The sequence below is a fragment of the Trichechus manatus genome, unplaced genomic scaffold (assembly GCF_000243295.1).
Source record: "Trichechus manatus latirostris isolate Lorelei unplaced genomic scaffold, TriManLat1.0 scaffold00078, whole genome shotgun sequence".
Classification (NCBI taxonomy): domain Eukaryota; kingdom Metazoa; phylum Chordata; class Mammalia; order Sirenia; family Trichechidae; genus Trichechus; species Trichechus manatus.
The window spans coordinates 12,163,659-12,190,229 of NW_004444014.1; the positions used below are offsets into that span (position 1 = coordinate 12,163,659).

A 26,571-nucleotide genomic window follows, 5' to 3' on the forward strand; every position below is an offset into this window, starting at 1 on the left:
CAAGATTGAGAAGGGAGAGTGTTGACATGTCGTGGGGTTGTTAACCAATGTCATAAAACAATATGTGTACTGACTGTTTAATGAGAAACTATTTGTTCCGTAAACCTTCATCTAAAGTACAATTTTAAAAAATTTAAAAAAAAAAATACAGCTATAGATCATGACTGTGCCACCAAGCAGACACGTGGCTTTAGGAGTAGGGTCAGTATCTTCAATTTTAAAACAAAGAATTGAATAGATGATCTCTAAAGCCCAGCCCTAAAAGTCTAACACCTTATCAGAGCTGAATTTGAGGTCTGTCCTCACTACCTCCAAGAAAGAAAAGCTGGAAACAGAGCACATCCTTTGGACCTAGGGTCCCTGCGCTGAGAAGCTCCTAGACCCAGGGGAAGATTGATGCCAAGACACATGGAGATCCCCAAGGAACACCAGCCCACAGATGTTGAAAGGAGACAAGGACCTTCCCCCAGAGCCAACAGAGAGAGAAAACCTTCCCCTAGAGCCGGCACGCTGAATTTGGACTTTTAGCCTCCTAAACTGTGAAAGAATAAATTTCTGTTTGTTAAAAAGAAAAAAAAGAATTCGGGCAACAGGAGCAAATTCCATGCAGATACAAGTGTCCACTGACCTGTGAGGCGCTCGAGGGTGTCAAATCCATGTTTCAGCGCTATCACACCAAGGAATGAGATGGTGCCATCTTCAAACCTATAACGTGGTAAGGGGAATGAAGTCAAGTTGTGGCCAACGTCTGCATGGGCATTTTGTGGTATGTAACGGGATTTTGATTTTCAACTAAACCATGATCTATCAGTACCTTCCTTCTGTGGCCCTTATGAAATCCTGCTCTCCCCCTCAGGAGAAAGGGCTTGCTTCACACACCAAGACCCGTCTGTGCAGCTGCCTCTGGCCCTAACGTGCTCTGCAGCTTTCTGAGGCTGCTCCAAACGTCCTAGGACAGGCTGGAAGTGGCGATGTTGCTGTTATTGATTGCTGTCGAGTCAATTCCGACTCATGGCAACCCCATGTTTGCAGAGTAGAGGCATTCCACAAGGTTTTTAAGGCGTGACCTTTCGGAAAAACAGTCACTTGAAATGCTAACGAGAGCCAAGAGATTCTTTGCTGTCCCAGGAAGACTTCGGACTTCACAAAATTTCTAATGTCTTGGGCTCTTGAAATGCTGCCCTTTGACCACAAGAGGGCACCACTGACAGGGCATCAATTCAGTGATGAACCAAACCATACAGCTCTGACATTCAGAACAAGAGAGTGCCAAAATCTATGGAACCGCGGGCTTTGGTAAAAATTACACACCTCTCAATAATACATCAGGTGCACACCTTCCTGATTATCAAGGTATTCATTATATTTGCGTTTTATAATTATCACTTAGTCAAAATACTCATCAAGTCTTTACTGACTGTATGCTAGGCAGTACTCGAGGTGCAGAAGGATACATCAATGAACAAGACAGGCCAAAATCCCTGCCCTCATGGTGCTCACATTCTCACGAGGGCACAGGAACAGGACCAAAAAACAACAAACGCGCGCAAAAGCCACATAAATAACATGCCAGGTAGTGGCAGTGCGATGAAGATGAATTAGCAGGAAGGGGTGGTGGTTACTTTAGATGAGATGCTCAGGTGAGTGTTCTCTGAGGAAGATCACGTGAGCAAAGACTCTGCAGAGATAAGGAAGAGAGCGGGTGGATGTGAGGGAGAAAGCGCATACAGAGAGACAGTGCAGTGGGCCCTGAGCACAGCTAAGAGCTCGAGGCGGCTGGGACAGAGTGACAAAGGGGAGGATGGTAGGAGACAGGGTCCGAGAAGCAGAGGGCTGCACTGTCCCAGCAAGAAGGGCCTAGCTGCCATGAGAGGAACTTTGGCTTCTGCCCTGAATGAGATGAGAAGTGGCTGGAGGGCTCTGAGCAGAGAAGTGACGGGATGGGACCTACGTTTTAACAAGATCCCTCTGGCTGCTGGGGGGAGAACAGACTGCAGGGGTGAGAAAGGAAGCCAGGAGACAGGGGGAGGCTGCAGCAAGCATGCGGGTGAGGGAGGTGCAGTAACAACAGAGGCCTTATGCAAGTTGAAGCTTCCAATGGAAGTATGATGTTTTGTGTGTTAACACTCTAGGAATAAAATTAACTCAAAGCATTATAACTACAAACATTATAAAACTAATGTTAGTTAATAGACATACAGAATCAATAATCAATAACTAATTATAAATTGAATAATTACCAATGAATTAATAATAGGTAAAACATCATTAATAATGACCTATTGATCAATAATAAATAATTGTTTATTCATAAAAAATTAACTGATAGACTCTTTCTTAGAATAAGAAGGGAGGGGATTTTTTGTTTCTATCATGGTTTGCATCTCATTGAGTTATAAATTACAAAAGGTTAAGAACATGGTCCAGGTACATATTTAATTAACCTTTGGGTTAGATAATACATATCTTGTGTTCTGGTTCTAGTTCATAAGACAAAAGCTAGGCTTATAATGGTAAAGGAATGTATGCCACTTTGTGGGGATTGTGGTACAGTGTCTGCAGCAAGGCAATCAACCCTGAATCAAAGGAAGGAGGTCTGGCCCAACCCAGTCCCCTCATTCCCCACCCAGCCCCACCACACACCCTGCCCAGCACCCCCATGCCCTGCCCACTAATGAGCTGCCCCAATTTTCTGAGTTTCAGGTGCCCCTGTTGGCCAAATAAAGTTTGGGGCGACATTTTGTCCTGCTTTTCATTTATATTATATTGTACCTGTCATTCTTTTTCTCACTTGATTGTATTACACACTAAATTATCACACTTGGGTCCAAAAAAGTTTACATCAACATTCCTATTTTAGAATCCCTCCTACTATGGAGAAGTCCCAAATAAAAAGCCATCATACAGACTTACAACATGTATTGAATACCTGCTCCGTCCTGGCACTTCCCCTGTGTTAGCTCTAAAAGGATGGTATCATCATCCCCATTTTACAGAAGAAAAAAATAAGGTGCAGAGAGGTCAAATCACATGTGTCTGTTCCCACAGCTGGTTTGTCTTGGAGCCGGGGTTCACCCCGAGCAGTCCACTCCGGGCCTGTACTCTTAACACTATACTCTACTGCCAAGGCCACACCCCATCAGCAGGACCCTTGAGTCTGTGCGGGGGCCAGTGGGGGATCTGACTCATGTCCCATTAGGCTTCAAGGCCCTTCTCAGGCACCAGCAGGGAGATTAGTTCCCTCTCCCAACCTCTGAGGGGCACTGGAAAATGGTGTTTTCACTGTTGGGCACTGCTGTTCCCTCTCACACATTCAACCTCAGGGGTCTCAGCCACCGCTATCTGGGAGATCCCTGGGCAAGGCCCACGCCACCTGCCCTGGAGACTGAGGAAGGCATGCATGCCACCAAATACCAGCAGAGGCCTCTGCCATGTGAGGGCATGTGGCAGCCTGCCCTCACACATCCTCAGTAACTCACGTGGGGCTCACAAAGGCTGTTGTTAATAGCACCCCACAGTCCAGTGGCCTCTGCTTTAACTGACTCCTCTTGCTAACCAGCTGCCAAGCTGAGCTGATTCCAGCTGCTGACAAACAGGCTGTGCTGTCAGCATGTATGTACGCTTGGTCCAAATGGTGCTGTCTTTTAAAGTCACTGCTTTATTTATTGCCACCTCTTGTCAGTGCTGTGGAACAAAGGCCTGGCAGCCCACTCTCCTCACTCCCCTGAAGGCCTTTCACCTCTTCTGCTGACAGTCCTTATCTGCAGGCCCTGGTTCTTTACAACTATGGAGATGCCCACGAGCAGGGCAGAGTTTGCCCAGCTGTCCTCAGCATGCTCTAGCCGTCCTTGACCTCTCAGATCTGAGCCTGCCGCCAGTCTCTGTCCTTGCCAGCAATGCCCAACTCCCTGACCTGTTGACCCAGTGGCGCAGACCCTTGTGCAATCCTACAGGTGGCACCTGGCAGTCCTGGCCTTGCCCAACTCCAACCCCCACTCCCCATTGCGGGGTTACCTCTCAGCCACCGACTGTCTCGGCACGTAGAAGTCTTCTCCTGCAAGGTACGCAGCGGCTGTTCCTCCTCCAAAGTAGGTCTTCCTCAGCAGAGGAGCCACGCGATTATTCACCAGCAGAGCACCCAAGCCAGTGGGGAATCCAAAGATCTTATAAAAGGAGATGGGCACAAAGTCGGCCTGGTGCAACGACAGATCCAACGGCGAGGTGCTCACGTAGGAGGCTGCGTCAAGCAGCACGAACCACTTCCCAGGTGCGTTCACTGGGCACATCCACCCGGACTTGATCCCTTCTATCCAGCTAAGTGGGTACCTGGTTCCGGAAAAGTTACTCTGAGCTGGGTAACAGAAGAGATGCGGAGGGTGGCCATCAGGGTCACAGGTGGCAGCACCCTGGGTTTCTGCTGACCACATGTCCTCTGGCCTGACCGGAATGGAAGTGACGTTCCTGGCCGTGGTGATCTCCCTCATGCCCACCACAGAGGTGTGGCTGTCGGTGAGGTAGCAGAACCGACTTCCGCTGCTCTCTGGGCCCTGGGGCACCCATGGGAAGGCCTCTGCCACGAGCTTCAGAGCAGCTGTGCTCCCAGATGTGAAAATCACAGTGTAGTCATCTGGGGAGGTGTGGAAGTGCACCAGGACCCTGGGAAAAGCACAGCATCAGCAGCAGCACTAGGAGAAGCACAGCATCATGGGCAACACTGGGTCTCAGACCTCTGGGTTTCATGTTTGGAGGGAGCATTAGAGCTACTAAATATATCTATACCTTAATCGAAACCAAACACACTGCCATTGAGTCAACTCTGACTCATGGTGACTCCATGTGTTACAGAGTAGAAAGAACTGCACTCCATAGGGTTTTCTTGGCTATAATCTTTATGGAAGCAGACTGCCAGGGCTTTCTTCCACAGCATAGCTGGGTAAGTTCGAACAACCAACTGTTCACACCACCCAGGGGCCCTTCTCTACCTTAATGGCTAGAAAAAATGTGATAGGCTTTGCCACCATTGTGAAGTTAGGGCTAGGGAAGAAGAAGTGATGGGAAGGAAGGACAACAGATGAGTCCAAATTGGTAAAATAACCTTGCCACCCAAATCCCCACCTTTATTTGAAAATGACAAAAATCCATGACTACCTTAATCTTAGTAGAAAATACCCCTTCCTTGATCTATTACCCAGTTCTATCATAACAAGGGCTAAGTCCTTAACCTGTTTCCAATTGTTCTTAATACAGGTAACTTTGTAGCAAAACAGGATCACTTTCAGATTGGAAAGAGTTTGAAACTGTATTGATTCAAGTAACCTTAGTTACCATCTGGAAATTATTTGCTAAAAGTAATTATAGCATGTGAAAAAATACAAAGAGCTGTTTAACACCCAAGTACTAATAGGAAGGAGAAAAGACTTGATGAAATCAGACAGGATGGCTAATGAAACATCTTGTGGAAAAAAATAAATAATGTTTTTCTTCTTTCTGAAAATGAGATTTAAGAACCTGGGTCACTCTTTGTCACCCTGGACCCCAGGAACTCTGGCATCAGCCCAGAGCCACCCAGAAGAGCTCTGCACACCTGACAACTGCCCGCCTGTGCTTCTGTCTGCCCTGCTCTGCACCTGCTCACCCTCACCTTCCCGGCCTCTGACCCTGATGTTTATTGTTATGTGTGTACTGCCATTTCACTGAACACGATTTTCCTGCAACCAATTCAGAACCTTTGTGGAATGCATGCAGGTGAGGGGAAGGAAGTCCATCCATGCAGGAGCGCCTGCTCCAGCTGGCATCCCTGTGGCTCACCTGTAGCGCACCTGTTCCATGGTGTCATGGGTGAGCTTGCTGTTGATGTTCTGGCTGTGAGGATTACCTGGAAGGTTACAAAGACAAAGTTGTCAACTCACTGCTTATGGCCTCTCCTTTTGTGTTTCTTCAAAAGCTTCTCCCTCAGTTTCTCAAAAAGTTAATCACAATTAAAAAAAAAAAAAAAGTTAAACAATCTACCATATGACCTGGAAATTCCACTCCTAAAGAAATGAAAACATATGTTCACACAAAGATTTACATGCAAATATTCAGAGTAGCATTATTCATAACAGCCAAACTCTGGAAACAACATAACTGTCTATTAATTGGTGAACAGACAGAAAAAATATGGCATATCTATGCAATAAACTATTATTCAGCAATAAAAAGGAACCAACTCCTGACATATGCTACATCATGAGTAAACTTCAAAAGCTATATGCTAAGTGAAAGAAGCCAGATACAAGAGACCGCATATTGCATGAGTCCATTTATAAGAAATGTCCAGCAAAGGCAATTGCATAGAGACAGAAAGTAGATTAGTTACCTGGGGCTGGGAGTAGGGATGGGGATTGACTGTAAATGGGCATGAGGGATCTTACTGGGGGATGAAAATGTTCTGATTTATGGCAATGGTTGCACCAGTCAGTAAAGTTACTGAAAACCACTGAATTGTACACCTGAAATAGGTCAATTTTATGATATGTAAAATATAACTCAATCAAATATTTAGGCAAACAAACAAAAATACCCTCCCCCCACCCACTAGTGAAACAAGACAGAGTCCAGGGATGAGTATGTTGAGCTGGGAGTCAGCTCAGAGGCAGCCAGGCCAGTGCAGGAACCTTTTCTACAGATTCCCCAGCAGGCGGCCAGCGGTCTTGTTCACTAACTCTAGAGAACCAAGTCCAGGACCTCAGGAGGCTACCCTGTCCTCCAACCATGAGACAGCAGCTTAAGCACCACTTAATCTAAGTCCTCACCACTACTCCTGGCCTGTTCCTGCAGAATTCATCTCCTCCAAATCTGTGAAGGAGGCCTGCACGTCTTCCCTTAGCCACCCATTCTCAAGGCTACTCCACTGCCATCGACTCGATCCCAATTCATGGCGACCTCGTGTATTACAGAATAGAACTGCTGTAATCTTTACAAGAGCAGACTGGGTGGGTTCGAACTGTCAACCTTTAGGTAGTAGCCCAGAGCTTAACCATTTGTGCCACTCAAGGACCTCTCTCAAGTCTAAGGCCTCCCAATTTCTACTGTTTCCTTGTTGATTTCTGGCTGCTCTCTCTTCCTGTGTCCCCTCTGAATGTGTCCCAGAGTATCATCATCTCCTTTGAAACGCAGCCCTCAGACAGAGTAGCAGGGGCGGAGGTCTGGGGACCGTGGTTTCAGGGGACATCTAAGTCAACTGGCATAACAAAGTTTATTAAGAAAATGTTCTGCATCCCACTTTCGTGAGTGGTGTCTGGAGACTTAAAAGCTAGCGAGTGGCCATCTAAGATGCGTCAATTGGTCCCAACCTACCTGGAGCAAAGGAGAATGAAGAATACCAAAGACACAAGGAAAGTATTAGCCCAAGAGACAGAAAGGGCCACATAAACCAGAGACTGCATCAGTTTGAGACCAAAAGAACTAGATGGTGCCCAGCCACCACCAATAACTGCCCCAACAGGGAACATAACAGAGAGTCCCTGACAGACCACGAGAAAAGTGGGGTGCAAAACTCAAATTCTAGTAAAAAGACCAGACTTAATGGTCTGACTGAGACTGGAGGGACCCCAGAAGACACGGCCCCTGGACTCTCTTTTAGCCCAAACCTAAAACCATTCCCGAAGCCAGCTCTTCAGACAAAGATTAGACTGGACTATAAGACATAAAATGATACTCGTGAAGACTGTGCTTCTTAGCTCAAGTAGATACATGAGTATAAATGGGCAGCTCCTGTCCGGAGGTGAGATGAGAAGGCAGAGAGGGACAAGAGCTGGCTGAATGGACACGGGAAATCTGGGGTGGAAAGGAGGAGTGTGCCGTCACAGTATGGGGAGAGCAACTAGGGTCACATAGCAGTGTGTGTATAAATTTTTGTATGAGAAACTAACTTGAACTGTAAACTTTCATTTAAAGCACAACAAAAAAATAAATTAAAAAAAGAAAGGAAAAAAATATGAAGGAGCACAGCACTGTACTTAAAAGAAAAAAAAAAAATGCAGTCCTCAAACGTGAACCCAAATCTCTTGAGGGCGTTGACCTGCAGGGGCCAAACCTCCGCGTTTCTCAGGAGCAGGACTACATGTGCACATTAAAAATTCCTAGCCCTTTTTGTTTTCAATTTCTTTCCCCAAACCGCACTATACGTTCACTCTGGATTTCTAGCCATTGGAGCTACCAGATGTCCCTTGTCCTCATACCCTGTGGGACTTGGTATACACATCCTTGTTGCTCTCATAGCCTTGGTTTTTAGCCCTGCATCACTGGGGCCACCTGCAACCTTGGTTTGTCATCTCTCAGGCTAGCACCTTTCCCATGGTTATGACTCTTGCAAACATTAAAGAAGGAGAATTACAGGCCTCTTTACAAATCGTAGATTAAATCAAGAACAGATAAAGTCCCTCACTAGCATCTTCCCTGGAGACTGTTCCCCAGATTTAAACATCTGCTGGCTTTGGCTAAAATGGTCCTGGCATAATAGGACCATAATAGGACCATCCAGAACCAAGGCAGTCTGGCTGGGATTAAGGGCTTGCGCTCCAGAGCCAAACTGCCTGGAGACGAATCCCCCATTTCCAGGCTTCTTGGCTGTGTTACCTGGGGCTCGATACCTGACCTCTCCCAGCCTTGTTTCCTCACCTCTAAAACAGGGGTGATAACAGAACCTACACTCTTAGACTGTTATGAGGATAAAGAGAAATGGTACATGTAAAGCATTTGAAACAGTACCTGAAGCACAGGGAGTGCTTGGTAAATGTTATTTATTGCTATTATCATTGCTACTACCACAGTGACTACTGCTGCTATTATTTCAAACTACCTTTCCAAGCTTATCCACTGGTAAGGTACTACTGCTAAGCACCTTCAGTGAATGCCCACTGTTCCAAGAATAAACATCAAACTCTTCAGAGGGTTTAAAAGGCCCTGTGTGGGCATGGCCCTGCCTACCTTTCCATTCATCCCTCTACCACTCTCCTTGACACCCTCTGTGCCCTTGGGCTGGTTCCTGAAGCCACTACAGGGACTTTGCACATGCTGTTCCCTTTCCCTCTGCCTGAAATACCCTTCACTTCCTCTTCTCCCAGTGAACTCCTGATCATACTCCAGCATCCACTCCACTCCCAAAGAGGCCTTCCCTGACATTCCCACTGCCCACCCCATTGTCACCCTGCAGGTGCAGGCTCCCCTGGCACCAAGGACCTTTGGTTCATAGCCCTTCCTACATTTATTTGTGAGATGACTTGATTAAGATCTTATCTCCCAGAACTAGCCCACAGTCTCCATGAAGGCAGGGACTGTTTATTTTCTTCCTAATACAGCCCCACACCTAACACCATGCCTCACACACCACTGCTGTTGTTAGCTGCAGTCGAGTTGTTTCCAACTCATGGCAATCCCACGTGTGCAGAGTAGAACTGCTCCATGGGGTTTTCAAGACTGTGACCTTTTGGAAGCAGATCACCAGGCATGTCTTCCAAGGAGCCTCTGGGTGGGTTCGAACTGCCAAACATTTTGGCTAATAGTTGAGCACTCAACCTTTTGTGCCACCCAGAGACTCCACCCACATACCACAGTGGCTCGACAAACATTTATGAGTGAATGAATGAATGCTCTTTCAGCCCTCCCCCACTGTACCAGTCACACTGCATCACTACCACCAAACACAGCACCTTTGCACCTCTGTGGCCCTCCTCACTGTGACCCTCTTCTGGCAGTAACCTGTGTGTCCCTGAGGCAGTCCTTCCCATCCCAGCAGCTTGTGTAACACTGAGTGACCCCTCAGGTGCTTGTCTGCCCACCTCCAACATTGGGCTTATACAGCTTTGCGTGCTCAGCACAGTCCCAGGCTATTAGCCAACACGTACAAAGTACCAAAATGTCAGCTGAATGTAATTAGCTAATGTTCAATACAAAATTTAGTTCTGGTGTGTTTTTCCATACCATAGACATTTTTCAGGACATCATTTGTGAAGCTTGTGAGCTGGCTCTGGGGGAATAGCGTGGCTCCTGCATGGTCAAGGTAGACCGTTCCTGAAAAAAAACAAGACAAACTGCGTGTTATTTTCCACAGGTATCCCAGTTGTTTGATCTCAATCTGTTTTCCATGAGCCTGACCAGTCCTCATTTGATACGTTTAGACATAATGCACCAGGCTACTGATTTCTCCGAGTCTCTTGGTAAAAAACAAACATAAAAACAATTGCCATTAAGTCAATTTTGACTTGTGGCAGCCCTACATGTGCAGAGTCGAACTGCTCTATAGGGTTTTCATAGTGGGGACCTTTCAAAAGCAGATCACCAGACCTTTCTTCCAAGGTACCTCTGGGTGGGTTTGAACTATCACCTTTCAGTAAGTAACTGATTGCTTAACTGTTTGTGCTACTTAATCTAAGTGCTGGCATGAGCAATGTAGAGAACTGCACCTTAATATTTAAAGCCCTTGGAGAGGCTTCCTGATGAACCAGCTCCCCTGTGAACCTGGAAAAGCATCCCACACACAGGAAGAGCCCCCAGACATGTGTGATGGTGGAGATACTTCACATTATGACTCACCCCCCTGTTCTGGAGGTTGCTCTGAGCAGCTTCCCTGGCAGGCAAGTCCTGATTCTGCCTTTCAGTCCTCAATCCTCGGTCAGCTTTGAGAGCTTCACAGTATACTAGGAATGTAAATGACCTTTCCAGCCTTTCTAGTAAATTGAGAAATGCACATTTAGATGACAATGAGATGCCACGGTTTACCAATCAGATTGGCAGGGATCCATACGGTGGATAACTCGCTGTGTGGGTGAGGATGTGCGGAAACAAGCCTCTTGCACATGGCTAGTAGGAGGGTACATCGGTACAACTTCTTTATGGGAGTAATTTGGCAATACCGATCACACTTTAAAATGCAGATACCCTCTGACTTAGTAATTCCTCTTCTAGGAATATATCTTATAAATAGCTAGCTTACTTTACCCATAATGTAGAGAAAATGCTGTGGACTTGCACTAAAACTAAAACAAAGGACAGAACGCAAAGTCAGTAGATGTTAAAGGGTATCTGGAGGCCAGCTGGGATCCTGGCTATCACATCTAAAATTTGCATTTGAGGGGAAAGGTGCTGTTCTCTGAGGAAGACAATGAAACAAGGAGGGACCTAGAATTTACCTCCACCTTCCCAGAGTATTAGTATTACTGAGAGGAGAAATCTGCCAAGGATGGGTGTGAGGGATCAGAGTCTGAGGGGATGTAGGGGATTAAGGAGGTGTGGTGCTGAAATAATTACTGACTGAATGATTTGCTTGGATTTGCTTGGATTTGCTTCAAAATAATGGGGAACTTCCTCCCACCACATCTGCAAGTGTCCATTGCACCAGTGTCTCTATTTCTGTGTGGAGGAGGAAATTTCCATAATAAAAAGCTCAGAGAGACAATGTAGAAGCAGAGGAATGAGAGGCTATTTCCAGTAAGTGAATGTGCCCATTGTGAAGGAGGGGAGGAAGCAGAGAGAGGCTGCCTAACGGCCCTCTGTCTCCCTTCTGAATCTTCCTTCTTAAACAGAAAAAGGGGTCACGCAGGAGGAGAACACAGCCCTCAGAGCTGAAATCAGAGACCCGATGAATGACATTGTAAGTCATGGTTGCTGTACCGCCTCAAGCAGGGTAAAACCCATTGCCATGGAGTGATTCCAACTCATGGCGATCCTATACAACAGAGTAGAACTGTCCACAGGGTTTCCAAGGCTGTAAACTTTACAGAAGCAGACTGCCACATCTTTCTCCTGCAGGGTGGCCAACCTCTCAGTTAGCAGTTGAGCACTTTAACACTGCACCACCAGAACTTCTTCACAAGCAGGTTGTTGTTGTTAGGTGCCATGAGTTGCTTCTGACTCACAGTGACTCTATGTACGACGGCAAGAAACAATGCCGGGTCCTGCGCCATCCTCACAATCGTTATGCTTGAGCCCATTGTTGCAGCCACTGTGTCAATTTATCTCACTGAGGGTCTTCCTCTCTTTCGCTGACCCTCTACTTTACCGAGTATGATGTCCTCCATGGACTTGTCCCTCCTGATAACCTGTCCAAAGTATGTAAGATGAAGTCTCGCCATTCTCACTTCTAAGGAGCATTCTGGCTGTACTTCTTCCAAGACAGATTTGTTTGTTCTTCTTGCAGTCCATGGTATATTCAATATTCTTCACCAATACTATAATTCAAAGGCATAAATTCTTCTTTGGTCTTTTTTATTCATTGTCTAGCTTTTGCATGCATATGAGGCAATCGAAAATACCATGACTTGGGTTAGGCGCACCTTAGTCCTCAAAGTGACATCTGTGCATTTTAGCACTTTCAAGAGGTCTTTTGCAGCAGATTTGCCCAATGCAATGCGTCATTTGACTTGACTGTTGCATCCATGGGTGTTGACCATGGATCCAAGCAAGATGAAATCCTTGACAACTTCAATCGAAGTTGACAAGCAGGTTAGCAGTTACCATTTGCTCATCACGACAGAATAAATACAGCCAAAACCCTGTGCCGGGCACCACAACCTGCCCACTTAACTATGGCCCCTCTCTGACCACCTGGAACCTGATGCTGAAGCTGGAGGAAAGCCCCCCAGCCCCTAAACCCCAGCAGCAGTGGGCTGGGCCTAGCCGCAGGGCCATATCGAGCTTGCTTTCAATTTGATAAGCCTGTGCCCAGGCTGTTCCTCCTTGCGGTCCCTTCATCCGGAAACCTCAAAGGCACAATGTGATCCCTGTCCAACTAACAGGCTCGCCCTGTACTTAAAGCTCAAATTGCATAATTCGCTAATTCTCTGAGCCAGCGCTAGGGTGCACTGTTCTGACTCCGCACGAGTGAAAAAAATGAGGCTTCGAAAACGGAAACTTCTTGAGGGCAATCCCAGAAGAATTGAAGCGCAGCCCCTCGAGGCCTCTGCCCCGTGCGCCAGTCGAGTTGTCGTCCAAACCCGGCAAGCTGGCCGCCCAGCGCGCTCCTGCCCCTAGGCGGGCATCCAAGCAGTCCTGGCTGCTGGGTATTCCTGTGTTTTACAACCCCAGCTCGGCTTGGACATTTAAGAGTCTAGGTCTCTGGGCAAGCGACGGCAATGAGAATCCTAAACCCTGCTCACGGAGGCGGGGAAAGATGAAAGAGGACTGGGTTGGCCCTGCGCCACTTAAAAGTCAAAGGAGCAAGAAGTGTTGGGCTGCAGGTGAGAACTCAGGGAGCCGCGTCCATTAAGCGGACGCGTGGACTCGTCCCTCCTGATTTTCCGATTCAAATGCGCTCACGCCTGGAGCACATGCTCCTTCCACGTCGGTTCCAGAAACCGCTTAGCGCCAAGGTCGCCCCCGCGGAGGTGCCCCGCCGGGCAGCCCGCCGCCCTCGCGCCTCCTCACCTGCCAGGCGGCTGAATTCGCGCTCCCGCAACTCGCGTAGGCTGCGCTGCCCATAGCCGTAGGGGAGCCGCGGCGAGCTCGAGTCCCGGAACTGCTCGAAGTCCAGCAGTTCGGCCCCGCGCTGCGCCGCCTCGCCTGCCATGACCAAGGCCCGCTACGGCGCCGCCCTGGTCCGCCGGGCCGCGGGAAGTGCGCGAGTTCGGCTCTAGCGACTCCGCCCCGGCCGCGCCTCTCCGCTGACTCACGGCTCCGCGCGCTGACTCAAGGCGTTTCACTTCCTTTTTGTCCTCTTCCCACCTGTCGGCGGGGCGCGGGCGGAGAAGGGGTGCTTGTTTTTGTTTTCTTGTGAAACGACTTTCCAAGGGAGCCGGCGGCGATGCTCCGGACACCGAATATGAAGTTCTCGTTTATCTAGTTGTCCCACGGAGAGGGAGGTGGAAGAAGCAACGAATTGCTTCTTCTTTCTCGGCCTTCTGGAACGCGGCGGTTCTCCCTGCCCGACTGGCCGGGTCGGAGCCCGGCACCGGCCCGGGACCCCCCACCCGTGGCGGGGACTAGCGTGCGCGGGGCGGGCGGGGCGTTTGCAACCGACTTCGCCGGCCGCTGCTCCTCAGTGAGGCCGATGCCGTCGTTTCTGAGAACCAGCTGAGCGGAGTACAACAAAGAGAAGACTGAGAAACCACGACGTTGGTTAATACGTTCTCAGGGGCCGCGCACCGCACAAACTGGGTAGTTCGGTGCGACCGGAACCGGAGCGACTCCGCCTTGGGCCTGCACTAGGGGTGACTGGGGCGGAGCGGCTTTGTCTCGGCCCCATTGGGTCAAGGGTGCAGGGCCGGGCGCGAGGTGGGAAGGCAGGTGCACGAAATCAGGGATCGGGGCCCAGGTACGGGATGAGGGGAGCCTCAGGTACGATTCTAGGTGCGGGGCCAGCTGCGGGGGTGAAGAGATAGGTGCTAGGGCCGTCGGTGACGGGACTCAGCTCAGGAACCGGTGGGGGATCCATGTGGTAACCTAGGCACCAGCCGCTGTCCCTGTAGCTGACCGCGGTCTGACAGGGTGGGGAAGACGCCCTGGCCCCAGCTCACGACCTGGGCTTCAGCCAGGTCCGCGTCGCCCAAGGTGTGGGCCGCGGACGCCTTGGGATGCGTGATGAGGATGCAGATTCCTGGACCCAGTCTCTATTGAAGGGCGCCCCAGGGGTCCTGTTGCTCTGTAGCGGAACGTGAGAGTCGCCGGAGGGCCTCTCGCAGCCCTACACCATCTGGCTCAGGCCCCGAATGCCAGGCCTGAGGAACGCCCTCCCAAGGGGCTCATTTCGTCCCGGCTACAGGCGCCGGGTCTGAAGGCTGCAGCGATAGAGCCAGTACCCTGGACGCCCCGTGCCTCGCGATCTCTGCCTACAGATCGTCCCAGCTCTCTCGCTCACTGAGGAATCTCCAGGGCCTTGACAAGCACGCATACTTGCTGGGGAATGAATGGATGGATTGTTGAATAAATTCTGGCATTTGCTTATTGGCATCACTGCCTTCCCTTATCTGCATACCCTCTGGCCATACTGTCAGCGGTCACGTTGGACAAGGAAAGCGTCTTGGCACCTCTCCACTGCACTCCCTCCTGTAAATGTGACTTGGGGTAATAATAACAAGTGTCACCCTTTGTTATGTGCCAGGCACTGCAGTCTTATCTGTACTAATCATACAATAATTAAAAAATCAGATAGGGAAGCTGAGGCAGAGAGAAGTAATTTGCTCAAGGGGACAAGGCCAGAGAAGACACGAGCATCTGGGAAGTCAGTTTCCGAAGCCCAGTAGTTAAGTGTGCTCTGCTACCTCTCTGGTGCAAGCCACTGTGGTTCTCAGGGCCTCAGGGGTGGAGGTTGGTCCTCCCAGCAAACCAGTGTGGGCACTCCACACTCCTTTTAATTCCCTAGATCCCAGTGAAGATCACTTCTAGGCCTGGCTTGCCAGGCTTTAAACCACCTCATGGATCACCTGGGGAGCCTAGTAAAATGCAGATTTTAATTCATTACATGGGGGGGGGGGCGGAGAGAGGGGGCTGAGATTCTGTTTCTATAAAAAGCCCAGGTGCTGCTGATGCCCTGGTCCATGGACTGCACTCTGAAGAGGGCCTAGGCCATTCCTGGGAATGTAAGCAATACTTCTCAAGGTGTGCAGTGGCAAAGTAACAAATCACAAATCCACAGGGGTACTACTTTAGGACAATCTTGCCCTAGTGAATGGGCCGTTAGCGCAGGACTCTTGAAGGTCACTAAAAATCACTGAGCTATCATTTAGTCAAGAAGTACTTTTAAACACAATATAAATATATATATAAACACACACACACACACATATATATATTTATGCACCAGGCACTGTATGCTTAGGAGGGTGTGATGATATTGTCCCTAGAGCTGAGGGAAATGAACCCCTGTACAACTGGCCACAAGGAGATACGGGATGAATGCCTGGTGGCTGCTTTAGGATACAAGTGTAAAACTGCAGGAAAGGATGGGGCTACTTCCAATCAAGGGGCCCAGGGAAGGCACCCCAAAGGAGGATGCCTTTGAACTGATCCATAATAATGGATCAGTGAGGAAGGAGGGAGTAGGGGGTGTGTGGGGACACTGGGAGCCTCAGCCTCTAATTGGCACCCTGAGGTGCATTTAGCCAAGATTCCCTGGGCCTTCCCTTCCAGAAAGACCATCAGAAACCAGATTGCTCGGGTCTCACTCCTGCCTGAAGTAGGACCTCCAGCCCCCACCAGTGAATGTCTAACACATGTATGTGCTATCTAATGAGCTCTCTCTCAGTCCTTGCTACAGGCCTGCTACCGTCTCCTCTCACCTGGTCCAGGGGCTGATCCTGGTGCCTCAGAGGACCAAAGTTGGTCCATGCTGAGGCCCCAGGCACTCCAAGTTTACAGCTTTGTAGGGAAACAGCTCTTTCAGCTCCTACTGACGGCCCTCTCTTACTTAAGTTTTACCTCTTAACAACGAAAACCTGTTGACCTAGATATTCTGGTACCTAGGAAGTCAGAAGAGGGCCTACACAGCAGAAAGTAATAAGACAAACATAACAATAGAGATTTCTCTGCAAAGCCTGGCAGTGTCTGGCAGGAAAAACTTGAGAGCAATGGGAAGAGCAAAGACCCCAGGAAGCTCTCCCATTAGTGACAGGAGACCTTTTCTGTGAATAGAAGCTAAAAGGGCAGCTCGAAATCATGATACATTTGGGAACAAGGCTCCATTATATCTAATCTATAACGTTCAAAACAACAAAACTCGTTAGTACTAGTCAAACCCTGGAAGCGAGAGGGTGGGAGGGCTCAGGGCAAGGCTCTTCCTGATGCTGTCTTCCTGGAGGCTTAGCTTCTCACCATGTTCATTCAAGGGCAGGTCCACTGGGACCCGTCCTCTTGCTCATTGCCCCTTTATGCCATCTAGACAGGGAAATCTTGATATCAAGCATTCTATTTTATTGAATTGGTGGATTATACTGAGAATGCTTCCTCTGCCAGCCGTCTGTATTGTCAAATTTACTCATCCTTGAATTCAGCAAATATTTATTCCCTACTATGTGCAATAGTGAGCCCTGGTAGCGCAGTGGTTAAGAGCTCAGTTACTAACCAAACAGTTGGCAGTTCGAATTCACCAGGCACTCCTTGAAAACCATATGGGCAGTTCTACTCTGTCCTATAGGGTCGCTATAAGTCGGAATCGACTCGATGGCAATGCGTTTGGTTATATGTGCAATACTGTGGAGAATGAAAAAATAAATTTCATGCCAAGGGGTTTAGGCTGTAGTAGGCTTGTAGAGTGGGCTTTCATTGGTTGTCTAACCAGTTCTGCTTTGGGAAACCACTCCACATAAAGTAGCCATGTGGTCCCAGTGGGACCAACCCTGCCTTCAGCTCTAGGATAGGTAATCTCATGGTTCTTGTGACTGCAGATGGACAGGCCCAAGCCACTCAGTATGTGGCTTTCCTGCCTACCGTGGTTAGCATTACAGGGAACCTGTCAGAAATGCAAATTCTCAGACCCTCACACCAGATACACTGAATCAAAAACTCTGGGTTTGGGACCCAGCAATCTGTTTTAACAAGCCTTCTGGGTGATTCTGAAATTTAAGTAGCCATATTGCAGGAAAGGGAAGTCTCACCCCCTCTTAAAATCACCACATACACAGTGCAGCAGATAGCAATGGAAAGTCTTAGGGCAACCCAGGATTTGCTAAGTTTGCCTGTAAGATTCCTAATTTAAGCGAGGAAGAGAGTGATTTTGTGCTTTTATCCTTTATTACTGAATTTGCATGGTCCCCTTCAAATTCCATTTCACTTTGGAATCAATGACCAGTTCTGCTTTTCCTCAGGTTGCTGGGAGAGACACAGTGGTGATTTCACTCCTTGCTGTAAGGCAAACACGCACTTGGAACAACCTGATCACCTCTTCTGTCTGGAAAGTTGTAAAGGTCAGAAGACAGTAATTACTTAAGCTGAAATTTGATGCAGTGAACTGAATAGAGAATGAGATGTCCACCAGGCGGAATGGAAAGGGCAGGTTGGGGATTCTGAAATACTCCTCAGCTTCTCTGGAGTTACTATCTTTTTGCTGTGTATGTTACAAATTACTAAAATATAGTTCAAATGGTAGTCCTTAATAGGTTTAAGACATGAGTGGATAACATATATGGATTGCTATGCAGACTGCCCAGGTACACACCAAATCCTCTGAACACTTACTGAACTGATTACATAGGTGATTAATAAGGAAGATGCTTCACGACAGCTTGGGAAAATTGTTTATATGCAAACTCAACTGACAAAACAATAACCAACCAGGAACTCAGTCTCCAAAGTTAGACGTGCTTTCAGGTAACCTTAGTGGGTTGAGTTCTGTGCTGGAAAAGGATCTGAAGGACTAAGTGAGCCCACTAAATCTGGCCTCTGGAAGATGGCCAACATCCTGGAGTAAAGTCACCAAAAATCCTGGCCACTGAGTCTTCATGTACTGGGATCAGAACAAATCCTGGTATGCCCATGGGGGTTAAGACCAACATTCTCCAGCTGCTAAGCAGGGAAATGATACTTCAGGAAACTGTGATCTCTGAGGTTGGGAAGCTCAGATGCTCACCGTCTTGGTGCATACAGACTCTCACACACACACCTGGCTGAGGTCATAAGACAAGATTATACAGATTCAATAGTACAGAACTGCACTGTCCAGATATGGATGGCCACTTGCCTCAAACACTACTGAGCACTTGAAATATGGCTAGTCTCAATTGAAATCGGCTGTAAATATAAAATATCCCAACATTTTTTATACTGATTATATGTTGAAATAGTATTTTTGGATATGCTATGTTAAAAGAAATGTGTTATTAAAAGAAATCTCACTTTTTTCTTTTTTTTTACTTTTATTATGTGGCTACTGGAAAACTTAAAAACTCCCACCAAGAATATCCTCACCCCATCTTCTTTCAGCATATTCATTATGTACAGTATGCATTTTAGTGTCATTTTTGTCAGATGACCCCATGTTCCAACAGGGTCTGGGGCAAGCCCCCACTCTCACATCAGTCTTCATAACCACCTCTTATATCCTCCCTTAAGTGTTCTCCACCCAACTCTCAAGCTGTCCAACTCTCCTAGCCCTCCTAACCCTAAGCTGACACACCCCAACGTTCTGTTACAGCACCCACTTCTCTCTGCTCCTGCTGCACATTCTCTTGGGGAACACTCTTCACTCTCATGACTTCAGCGATCACCTCAGTTCAAATGATTCAGAACTCTATTGTTTAGTACCTACACCTATCAATTTAAATGCACTCTAAATCGAGCCCTAAAAGAATCCATATACTTATAAATAAAGGAAAGGATTGGCTAAAGTTCAAACTCACAACTGCCTGCCAAATTCCTAGAATTACTGGTGTGTTCGGGGGAAGAAGGAGTCAAGAGTTAGCACACTTTGGGAGGTATGTTTATTTACAGAAGCTGTTAACATAAAAATTGAGTACTCTGGATTTCTTCTTTATTTTCTATGCCCTCTCTCTGAAAAGGGTAGTAAATAATGAAATGTCCCCAAAAGGGGGAGATGAAAAGAGGAAACCCAAAATAACAAAAAATTAAGAAACTTCAGTAATGAATAAAGAAAGAACAGGGCTCTTAATCTGGGCCCCATGAATGCAGGTCCATGACTCCCTGAAAGTGTGTGTAAAGTTCTGGTGTGTGTGCATAAATAACAATTTTGAGAAAAGGGTCCACAGCTTTCAGCAGATTTTCAAAGGATCTATAACGCAAATAAGGACTACTGCTATAGTGACTTAAAAATGAAACTCACTGAAATTATAAAGGTAAAGAAAGGTTATGTATTTACATGATATATATTTTAAGACACCAATGATTGTGTTACTTAAGATACTTGTGGTTATTAAGTCCATTACAGTGCACATCTGTTAACTCTGTATATCTTCACAGTATGATCTTCGCCACAACTTGCAAAGTGTAGCCATTCAGTGCTTTCTGCTTCATTCTGTTCAGTTCTTCCATTATAATTCTTCCAGCATAATTTTTTGATAGCAAGTGTATGACTCTGGCTAAAACAAAGGTAAATAAAACATGAAATGACTGTACACTGTGACTATAAAAATTTTACTAAGTGCTCACCTAGATATTAATTAGTATGCTCTTCCTGTTAATGTTGTTAATACAAATGGAAGTCAAATCTGAAAATGTACGGGTTTTAAATAACATCAATATTTTAACAATTTTAACCTTGAAAACATCTTATTCTATTTACTTTAAACTGTCAGACTAAATACTTTATTTACTGGCCAATGATGCTACCAAAAAGAACAAAATATAACAAAGAACTTCTATCAAATTTTATTTTAATAATCAGTGGAATTCATAAAATGGCTATTAACAGTCTTTCAGATAACACTAAAAAATGTTAAATGTGTATTTTTAAATTAAGAATTCCAACTTTACAATATATTCCTTATCGTTCTATTCTTTTGACATCTCTGTGAGATGGCTGGAACTCACATTTTTACTGCTGGGTAAAGAAAGACAACGAAAAATTCAATGAACTGCCCAAAGTCACACAGCGAAAGAATCTTGGTCTCTCCAATGTGACCTTGAATTGCATGACCTTGAGCAAGACACTTACATTAATCCACCACCCCGACACACACAAACGGCAGATCTAGAATGCTACCAAACATAGATTATTAATAAACTCTTAGGAAAATACAACATCCTCTATAAATTTAACCTGCAAGCTAGCAGACATCCAAATCAAAAAGGAATGAAGTGAAAAACTTAAGTCAGGCAGTAAACACTGAAAACAACACCAGAGCACACAAATTATATCTTCAGGTGTTGAGAATCCCTCTCACCAGATGCACTCTCAGGATATAAAGGTATGAATGAAGGATGACCTTGAACTAATGAAACACATTTTAAAACCATCACACCAAATGACTGAGCCCTTGCAAGTGGTCACTCTGGAAGGTAACATGGACTTCAACAAGAGTGCCATGCCACAATGTTTTCTGTCATTCTTATAAAGGAAACACTTCCAGATTATGCAGACTATGATGAATACTCTTAATGGTAGTGTGTCTTCCTTTGAGGATGAATTTGATTATTGAAAGTAGCCAAAAGTCATTTGGAGCTAAGCTTTATAAATAAAATAATGCCTAGCTTAAAAAATAAAGTGAATGATCAAAACGGGTAAAACTGTGAAAGGTATTACAAGATTGATTTTCTTCTGTCACTAATAAGTTAGTTTTGAGTATAGTTCCTAAAAAGAAGTTCCCAAAATATTTTATTGATCAGTATTAAAAGTTCCCTTATTTCATAAAAAGAATGATTTGAAGTAGCGATATCACTGGAACAGTATAAATAATATATTGCTTCCCAGGGGAGTTACTTTGAGGGACAGTTTTTATTTGGCTATTTAAGCTTTAAGATGGTGGGATTTTTTTCCTGTAATGTCCTTTAAACCCAGCATGTTAAGACATCACATTTAGAACACGTGGAGTCTGGGGACCCAATCTAAAAGGTAGTGTTTGCTTATATTACTTTTATATCTCATTACTAGCAAAAAAAAAAAAAAAACCTTTAATTTGAAAGATACTAGAAGTTTTCTGAGTGGAATATTAGCAATCCAAATAACATAATATGGTAAGCCAAGAATTGGTTCCATCGTGCAAATCCCAAGTCATCGTAAGTGACTTAAAAAAAACCCTCAAAATTAAAACCTCACATTCTGTGCATGTCCTCTTCCTCTGCTTTCTAAAGGGCCTCCTGCCAGTGTCCCACACTCAAGCCATGGAAGTAGTCTTGAGTACCAGGTAGAGGCAAAGTATGATGTTGAATACTCTCACTGTGGGCAGGTGAAGGAGAAAGGCAGGAAAAGAGAAGGGATGGGAGTCCAGGAAGAGAAAAAATTTAAAATGCCTGGAATATGGAATTTTATTGGATTTCTTCCCTCTTCAGCTAACCAGCAGCAAAAACTACTTCTGCGGCTAAATCTGAGATCATAGAGGTGGGAGGGAAGCCATGAGGACAGCAGTAATAAAGACCGGATCTCATTTTAATAAATTATAATGAGTGCTAACATCTTTGCTGATATGGAGATAAGCTCCACTAGATAAAATACTTTGTAAAAGACATGTGTTCACAAGTCTTCCCATTAAGCCAATCATCATCATGACACTGTCATTTGGAATTGTATTTGAAATTCTATTTTGAACAGTAATGATATTATGAAGGCTAAAGAATCCTAAGAAAGTACGACATAGAATGATGTTAATGACTTTTTGAAAGTTTAGACATTTTTGAGAATAAAATGAGTAAAAAGGTAGATTAAAAAATTATCTCTAGTGTCTATACATTTGTGGTGGGGGGCGGTAGAGATTATAAATGACAGATATTCTAAGCCAGCTCAGGTGACAAGGGCCCTTATAAGAGAGGCTTAGAGAGCACTTGAAAGTCAGTCATGGGGTTTTCAGGGGTACCCAACAGTTTGCTTCATTAGGGAATATGAATCGAGGTATTTAAATGCAAGGATGTGGTTACCAAACACAATCTGTAACATTTCAAACAATCACCAACATTCCGAATCGAATTTTATTAATAGTCTACCATAGATAAATTCTAAAAGGGTACTGTTAAAACGTATCTTTGCAAGATAGTGATAAAGGTTGCACAAAAGACTGTAATCAACATCACTGAACTGTACATGTGGAAATTATAGAATTGGTATAGGGTTTGTATTTTTACCACAATTAAAAAAAAACACAAAACCATGTCTTTATGAAAATTAATTTTGTTTCAAATGGTTATTGTTTGCAAAGGCGTGTTCTGCACACATACAATTTGGATAAGCAAACTTAAAAAACGAAGTGTAATATAGTTAGACATCAATTTCAAAAGAGACTACCACAGAACAGAGACTGGACTTAGTGGTGAGCACACAGTAGAGATCTATGTCCCCCTCTACACAGATGTGGCATGAAATTCACTGCTAAACACTCCATAGTTTCTATTTAATCTGATAGAAATAAAAATAGGAAGAAAATACCTTTGACTTGTTTCTACGCAGCGGGTCCAGTCATTTATTTCTGGAATTTGATCAGTCTTTTTCCAGCTATACAAACAAATCCTTCCACATTCTAATCCTACTGCAACAACATATCTGTTTTTCAGGCAGGGAGCGAGGAGAGAGCAATTAATTTAGCATGAATTTCTGTTATCTCCATCATCACTAAGTAGTTCTTCATGGCATTCCCAGCTGTCGTGCCTTACAAAGAACTCTGAAAGCTCCAGTCCAGGCTACGGTGTCTTCCTCTACTGTGCTCTCAAGGAGCCTCCTCCCTGAGGCCTGCACAGGCATTCTCCTCTGACTTCTGACAGTGAAGTCCTCAAGCCAGAGTTTCTGCAGCTGGCTAAAGGGACCCTAGTTCTACTAAAGACACTTAGGACGGAGAGAACACTATAATCCTGTACTTGGCTAATATAAGAAGCTTGAGTCACACTCCTCCTATTTCACCACTCTGAATCACAGAGTTCTATCGATTTAAAACTCCTATAAGCATTATGAAAAAATGAGCAACTCAGAAGCTAAGAGAACCCACAAATAAAATTATAAGAGGGCTAAATAATGAGAAACCAAGTGGTCCTCTTAAAGAAAACATAAAACTAAGCCCCACACAGAGACTCACCGCTGGGAAAGGTTAAGTACTGGGCAGACGCTGACGGCTGTCACAGCCCCACCCACGTCCAGGACTGAGGAGCAGGGGCCAATGCTGTGCTCCATGGAATCATCACTGGAATCGCACTCACCCCAGACAACCACCTAAACAGGCAGACCAAAGTTTGTAAAGCCCTCTTTCTGAAGGATTTCTAGCAATGCATTAGGGAGGGTTTCAATGGCTTAGACAATGGAAAATATGTACTCAAGTATTTTTTTAAAAAATAGCATTTAAATTTGTGGATGATGTTCCAGCACTTCAGAATATTTCAAGCATTAGACAGAGGCCACAGTGTAGAAGATGCAAGTCTATGAGACCTCAACTACCTACCTAAGTGTGCTGTCCAAAGATGGGCTGTTCCTGTGTAGAGACCAGAGGGGTGTCTAGAATGCTCTTATACTCATGAAACCCATTCTGACCCAGAGCGAGTCCATTGGTCATGTCCTCACTGAGAACCCATACACCGACCCAAGAAGTTGCCACAGAATTTATAGGCACTAATCAAGTCCCTAGCTCTCCCCCTACACCACCCACAGCTCAGGAAACCAACTCAGCTGTCAGGAGTAGTTAACTTTGATGATACCCTCATTGAAAATGAGCCTTCCCTGGAAGCTCATGTCTCAAGGGTATATGACTGGTCACAAAGAAATGGAGAAGGAAGTAAAACAGACAATAGTTAGAAAATGTAGGCCAAAGCAAGATCCTGAACAGTGGGTTTTCCAAGACTGTGCAGAGAGTGATACTTCATCCATTTCAAACCCAACACATCCCTGGGGGCTACAGCTGGCCCATCTTCTCCGGGGGGTGACTCTGGAGGGCAGCAGTGCTACTTCCTCAGCACCTACCACACTGAAGGCAAATAAACGCTGGAGGAAGAAATGAACAGGCAAATGCACAAAAGTGACAGTGTGGCACAAAGATGCTTAGGAGGCTTAAGTAAGTGTGTACCCTGAGTGATCCCATGCCCGTGCTAACCCTCCACTTCTGTAATATGTACCATGTCTATGACTGGAGAGGGCAGGGAGAGAAAAGGAAATGCCCAACTGGCTCACCACCTCTGGTCTAGAGCAGATGCAGAAAAAAGAAAGGAACACACTGTGAAGAGCATGAAGGGAGAGGAGGGCAGACATTTTCCCAGAGGACAAGGACTAGAGTCGTGTTTAAGTACACACCACTAGCTAACCTGTTTTGATTTTTGAAAAGCTTGAGTGCCCCACCTGTCACCCACTGAATTGAAAGGTAGTCATCAGTCATTATAGAAAAGTTTAATTTCCTTCCACTGGAGCCATCTGATGAAGGTCATGTGTCTGAAAGGCCTTCTCTTCACATTTTGGTATTTCAGAGAAATGGACTTGTAGAATTTAAAAAGAAATGCTTTTCTTTTTTTTTTTTTGAATGCATATGAGTAACAGAAGGGAACATATAAATTGATAAAAAACTTTGTGACAGAGAGGCAGGATTATATTCTTTACTTAAACTTTCCAGTAATGATATTATTTTTCACATTTGAGAAAAAAAAAATATATACATATATACTTTTTAATTACCTTTCTGTCCCGACTCCCTGTGAAGAAATATTTGCCATCAGGACTCCAATCACAAGACCAAATAATTCTACTGTGCACAGCAGTGACTTTGTTGGTGAAGGCAAAGAGACTGAAAACTGGCTCTGAAAGAAACATGTACTCGCTATTCACAAAGCAGAGAAAGCAGGTTTTTTTTTTTTTTGATAACCTTTTATACCTTTTAGAAAGATTATGTTTAAATGCCATGTTCATTGTGTGATTTAGTCATCAATTTAGAAATGCTGACTTTAGCAACAGAACAAGTCCAGGTGACTGATCCCTCACCAGGAGATGGCGAGCAGTATTTTCCTAGTAAAGGATACTTTTATAGTGACCGGTCACTCTCTAGTGACTGATGACAAACATCCAGACACTCAACTAAAGATTCAGTTTATGCGTATGGAAGAAGCCTGAAGCAATTTAGCCTTACATTGGAATCAGCCACATTCACAAACTGAGCTATAAAAAAGGTTAATGCACGACTTAAATAATGGAAAACAAAACAAAACAAAAATATTTTCCTTGTATGATTTAAATGTAAGATAACTTCTAAGCCCTTACATGGACTAAACTTAAAACCTATCACTTCTTTCAAGGAGGAAAGCAGAACAGATCTATTAATCTACAATCCATAAAGATATAACAAACTAACAGATATGTCATCAGCATTACTTTAACTTTTTTTTAAAGTAAATGTTACATGTTAGGAAATCATTACTGAAGCAAAATAAAATAGTCTATTTTATCTGCTAAGTATGTGTAACAGAGCCCTGATGGCACAGTGGTTAAGAGCTGTGCTGCTAACCAAATGGTCGGCAGTTCAAATCCACCAGCTGCTCCTGGGAAACCCTATGGGGCAGTTCTACTCTGTCCTATAGGGTCGCTATGAGTTGTAACTGACTCCATGGCAACAGGTTTGGTTTTATGTGTTACAGTCCTTTGTTACTCTTTAAAATATAAGAAACTTAGAAACTAGAAATATCACAAGATCAAATGCATTCAAGTCATCAATAGAAAAATAAAAAGCAAAATTAAACAATACAAATATATTTTAAATACTCTCTAGAATTTGCCTATCAAAAGAAACTGTGGGAATAAGCAACACAAAGCCTTTTTCTTTTTCTTTTTTTAACTATGTGAGGCTTAGAATATAGGTATAAGTAGGTTAACACTTTGCCCATGGTTCATGTTATCCACAGGCAGACGCCTAAAACGCCTTTCCCGATTTATCAAACTGACAGGACTGGATGGGAAAAGACTAAGGATACTGTTCTTTAAGTTTCATAATTTAAAATATTACTATATTTGTAAAATAGTTTAGAAAGTAGAAGAAATCT

The 26,571-nt window shown here is 45.0% G+C and overlaps 2 protein-coding genes across 3 annotated transcripts in view; both read right to left on the minus strand.

Moving 5' to 3' along the window:
• Positions 1 to 13,552, minus strand: part of MOCOS (molybdenum cofactor sulfurase) — a 53,018-nt gene extending 39,466 nt beyond the window's left edge. The window contains exons 1-5 of the mRNA XM_004380922.2: positions 13,405 to 13,552; positions 9,964 to 10,053; positions 5,809 to 5,875; positions 4,015 to 4,656; positions 629 to 705 (exon numbers count right to left, since the gene is read on the minus strand). Of these exons, the coding sequence (XP_004380979.1) occupies positions 629 to 705; positions 4,015 to 4,656; positions 5,809 to 5,875; positions 9,964 to 10,053; positions 13,405 to 13,546 (1,018 nt within the window). The 5' untranslated portion in view covers positions 13,547 to 13,552. The remainder of the gene's footprint in view (positions 1 to 628; positions 706 to 4,014; positions 4,657 to 5,808; positions 5,876 to 9,963; positions 10,054 to 13,404) is intronic.
• A 5,290-nt stretch (positions 13,553 to 18,842) lies between these two features.
• Positions 18,843 to 26,571, minus strand: part of ELP2 (elongator acetyltransferase complex subunit 2) — a 50,029-nt gene continuing 42,300 nt past the window's right edge. Inside the window, exons 19-22 of one of the 2 annotated variants that reach the window (XM_023735441.1) lie at positions 25,217 to 25,338; positions 23,640 to 23,773; positions 23,000 to 23,113; positions 18,843 to 19,999 (exon numbers count right to left, since the gene is read on the minus strand). In XM_023735441.1, the coding sequence (XP_023591209.1) occupies positions 19,879 to 19,999; positions 23,000 to 23,113; positions 23,640 to 23,773; positions 25,217 to 25,338 (491 nt within the window). In that variant the 3' untranslated portion in view covers positions 18,843 to 19,878. Of the gene's footprint in view, positions 20,004 to 22,999; positions 23,114 to 23,639; positions 23,774 to 25,216; positions 25,339 to 26,571 lie in introns of both variants that reach the window. The other variant, XM_004380907.2, reaches the window with a different exon arrangement.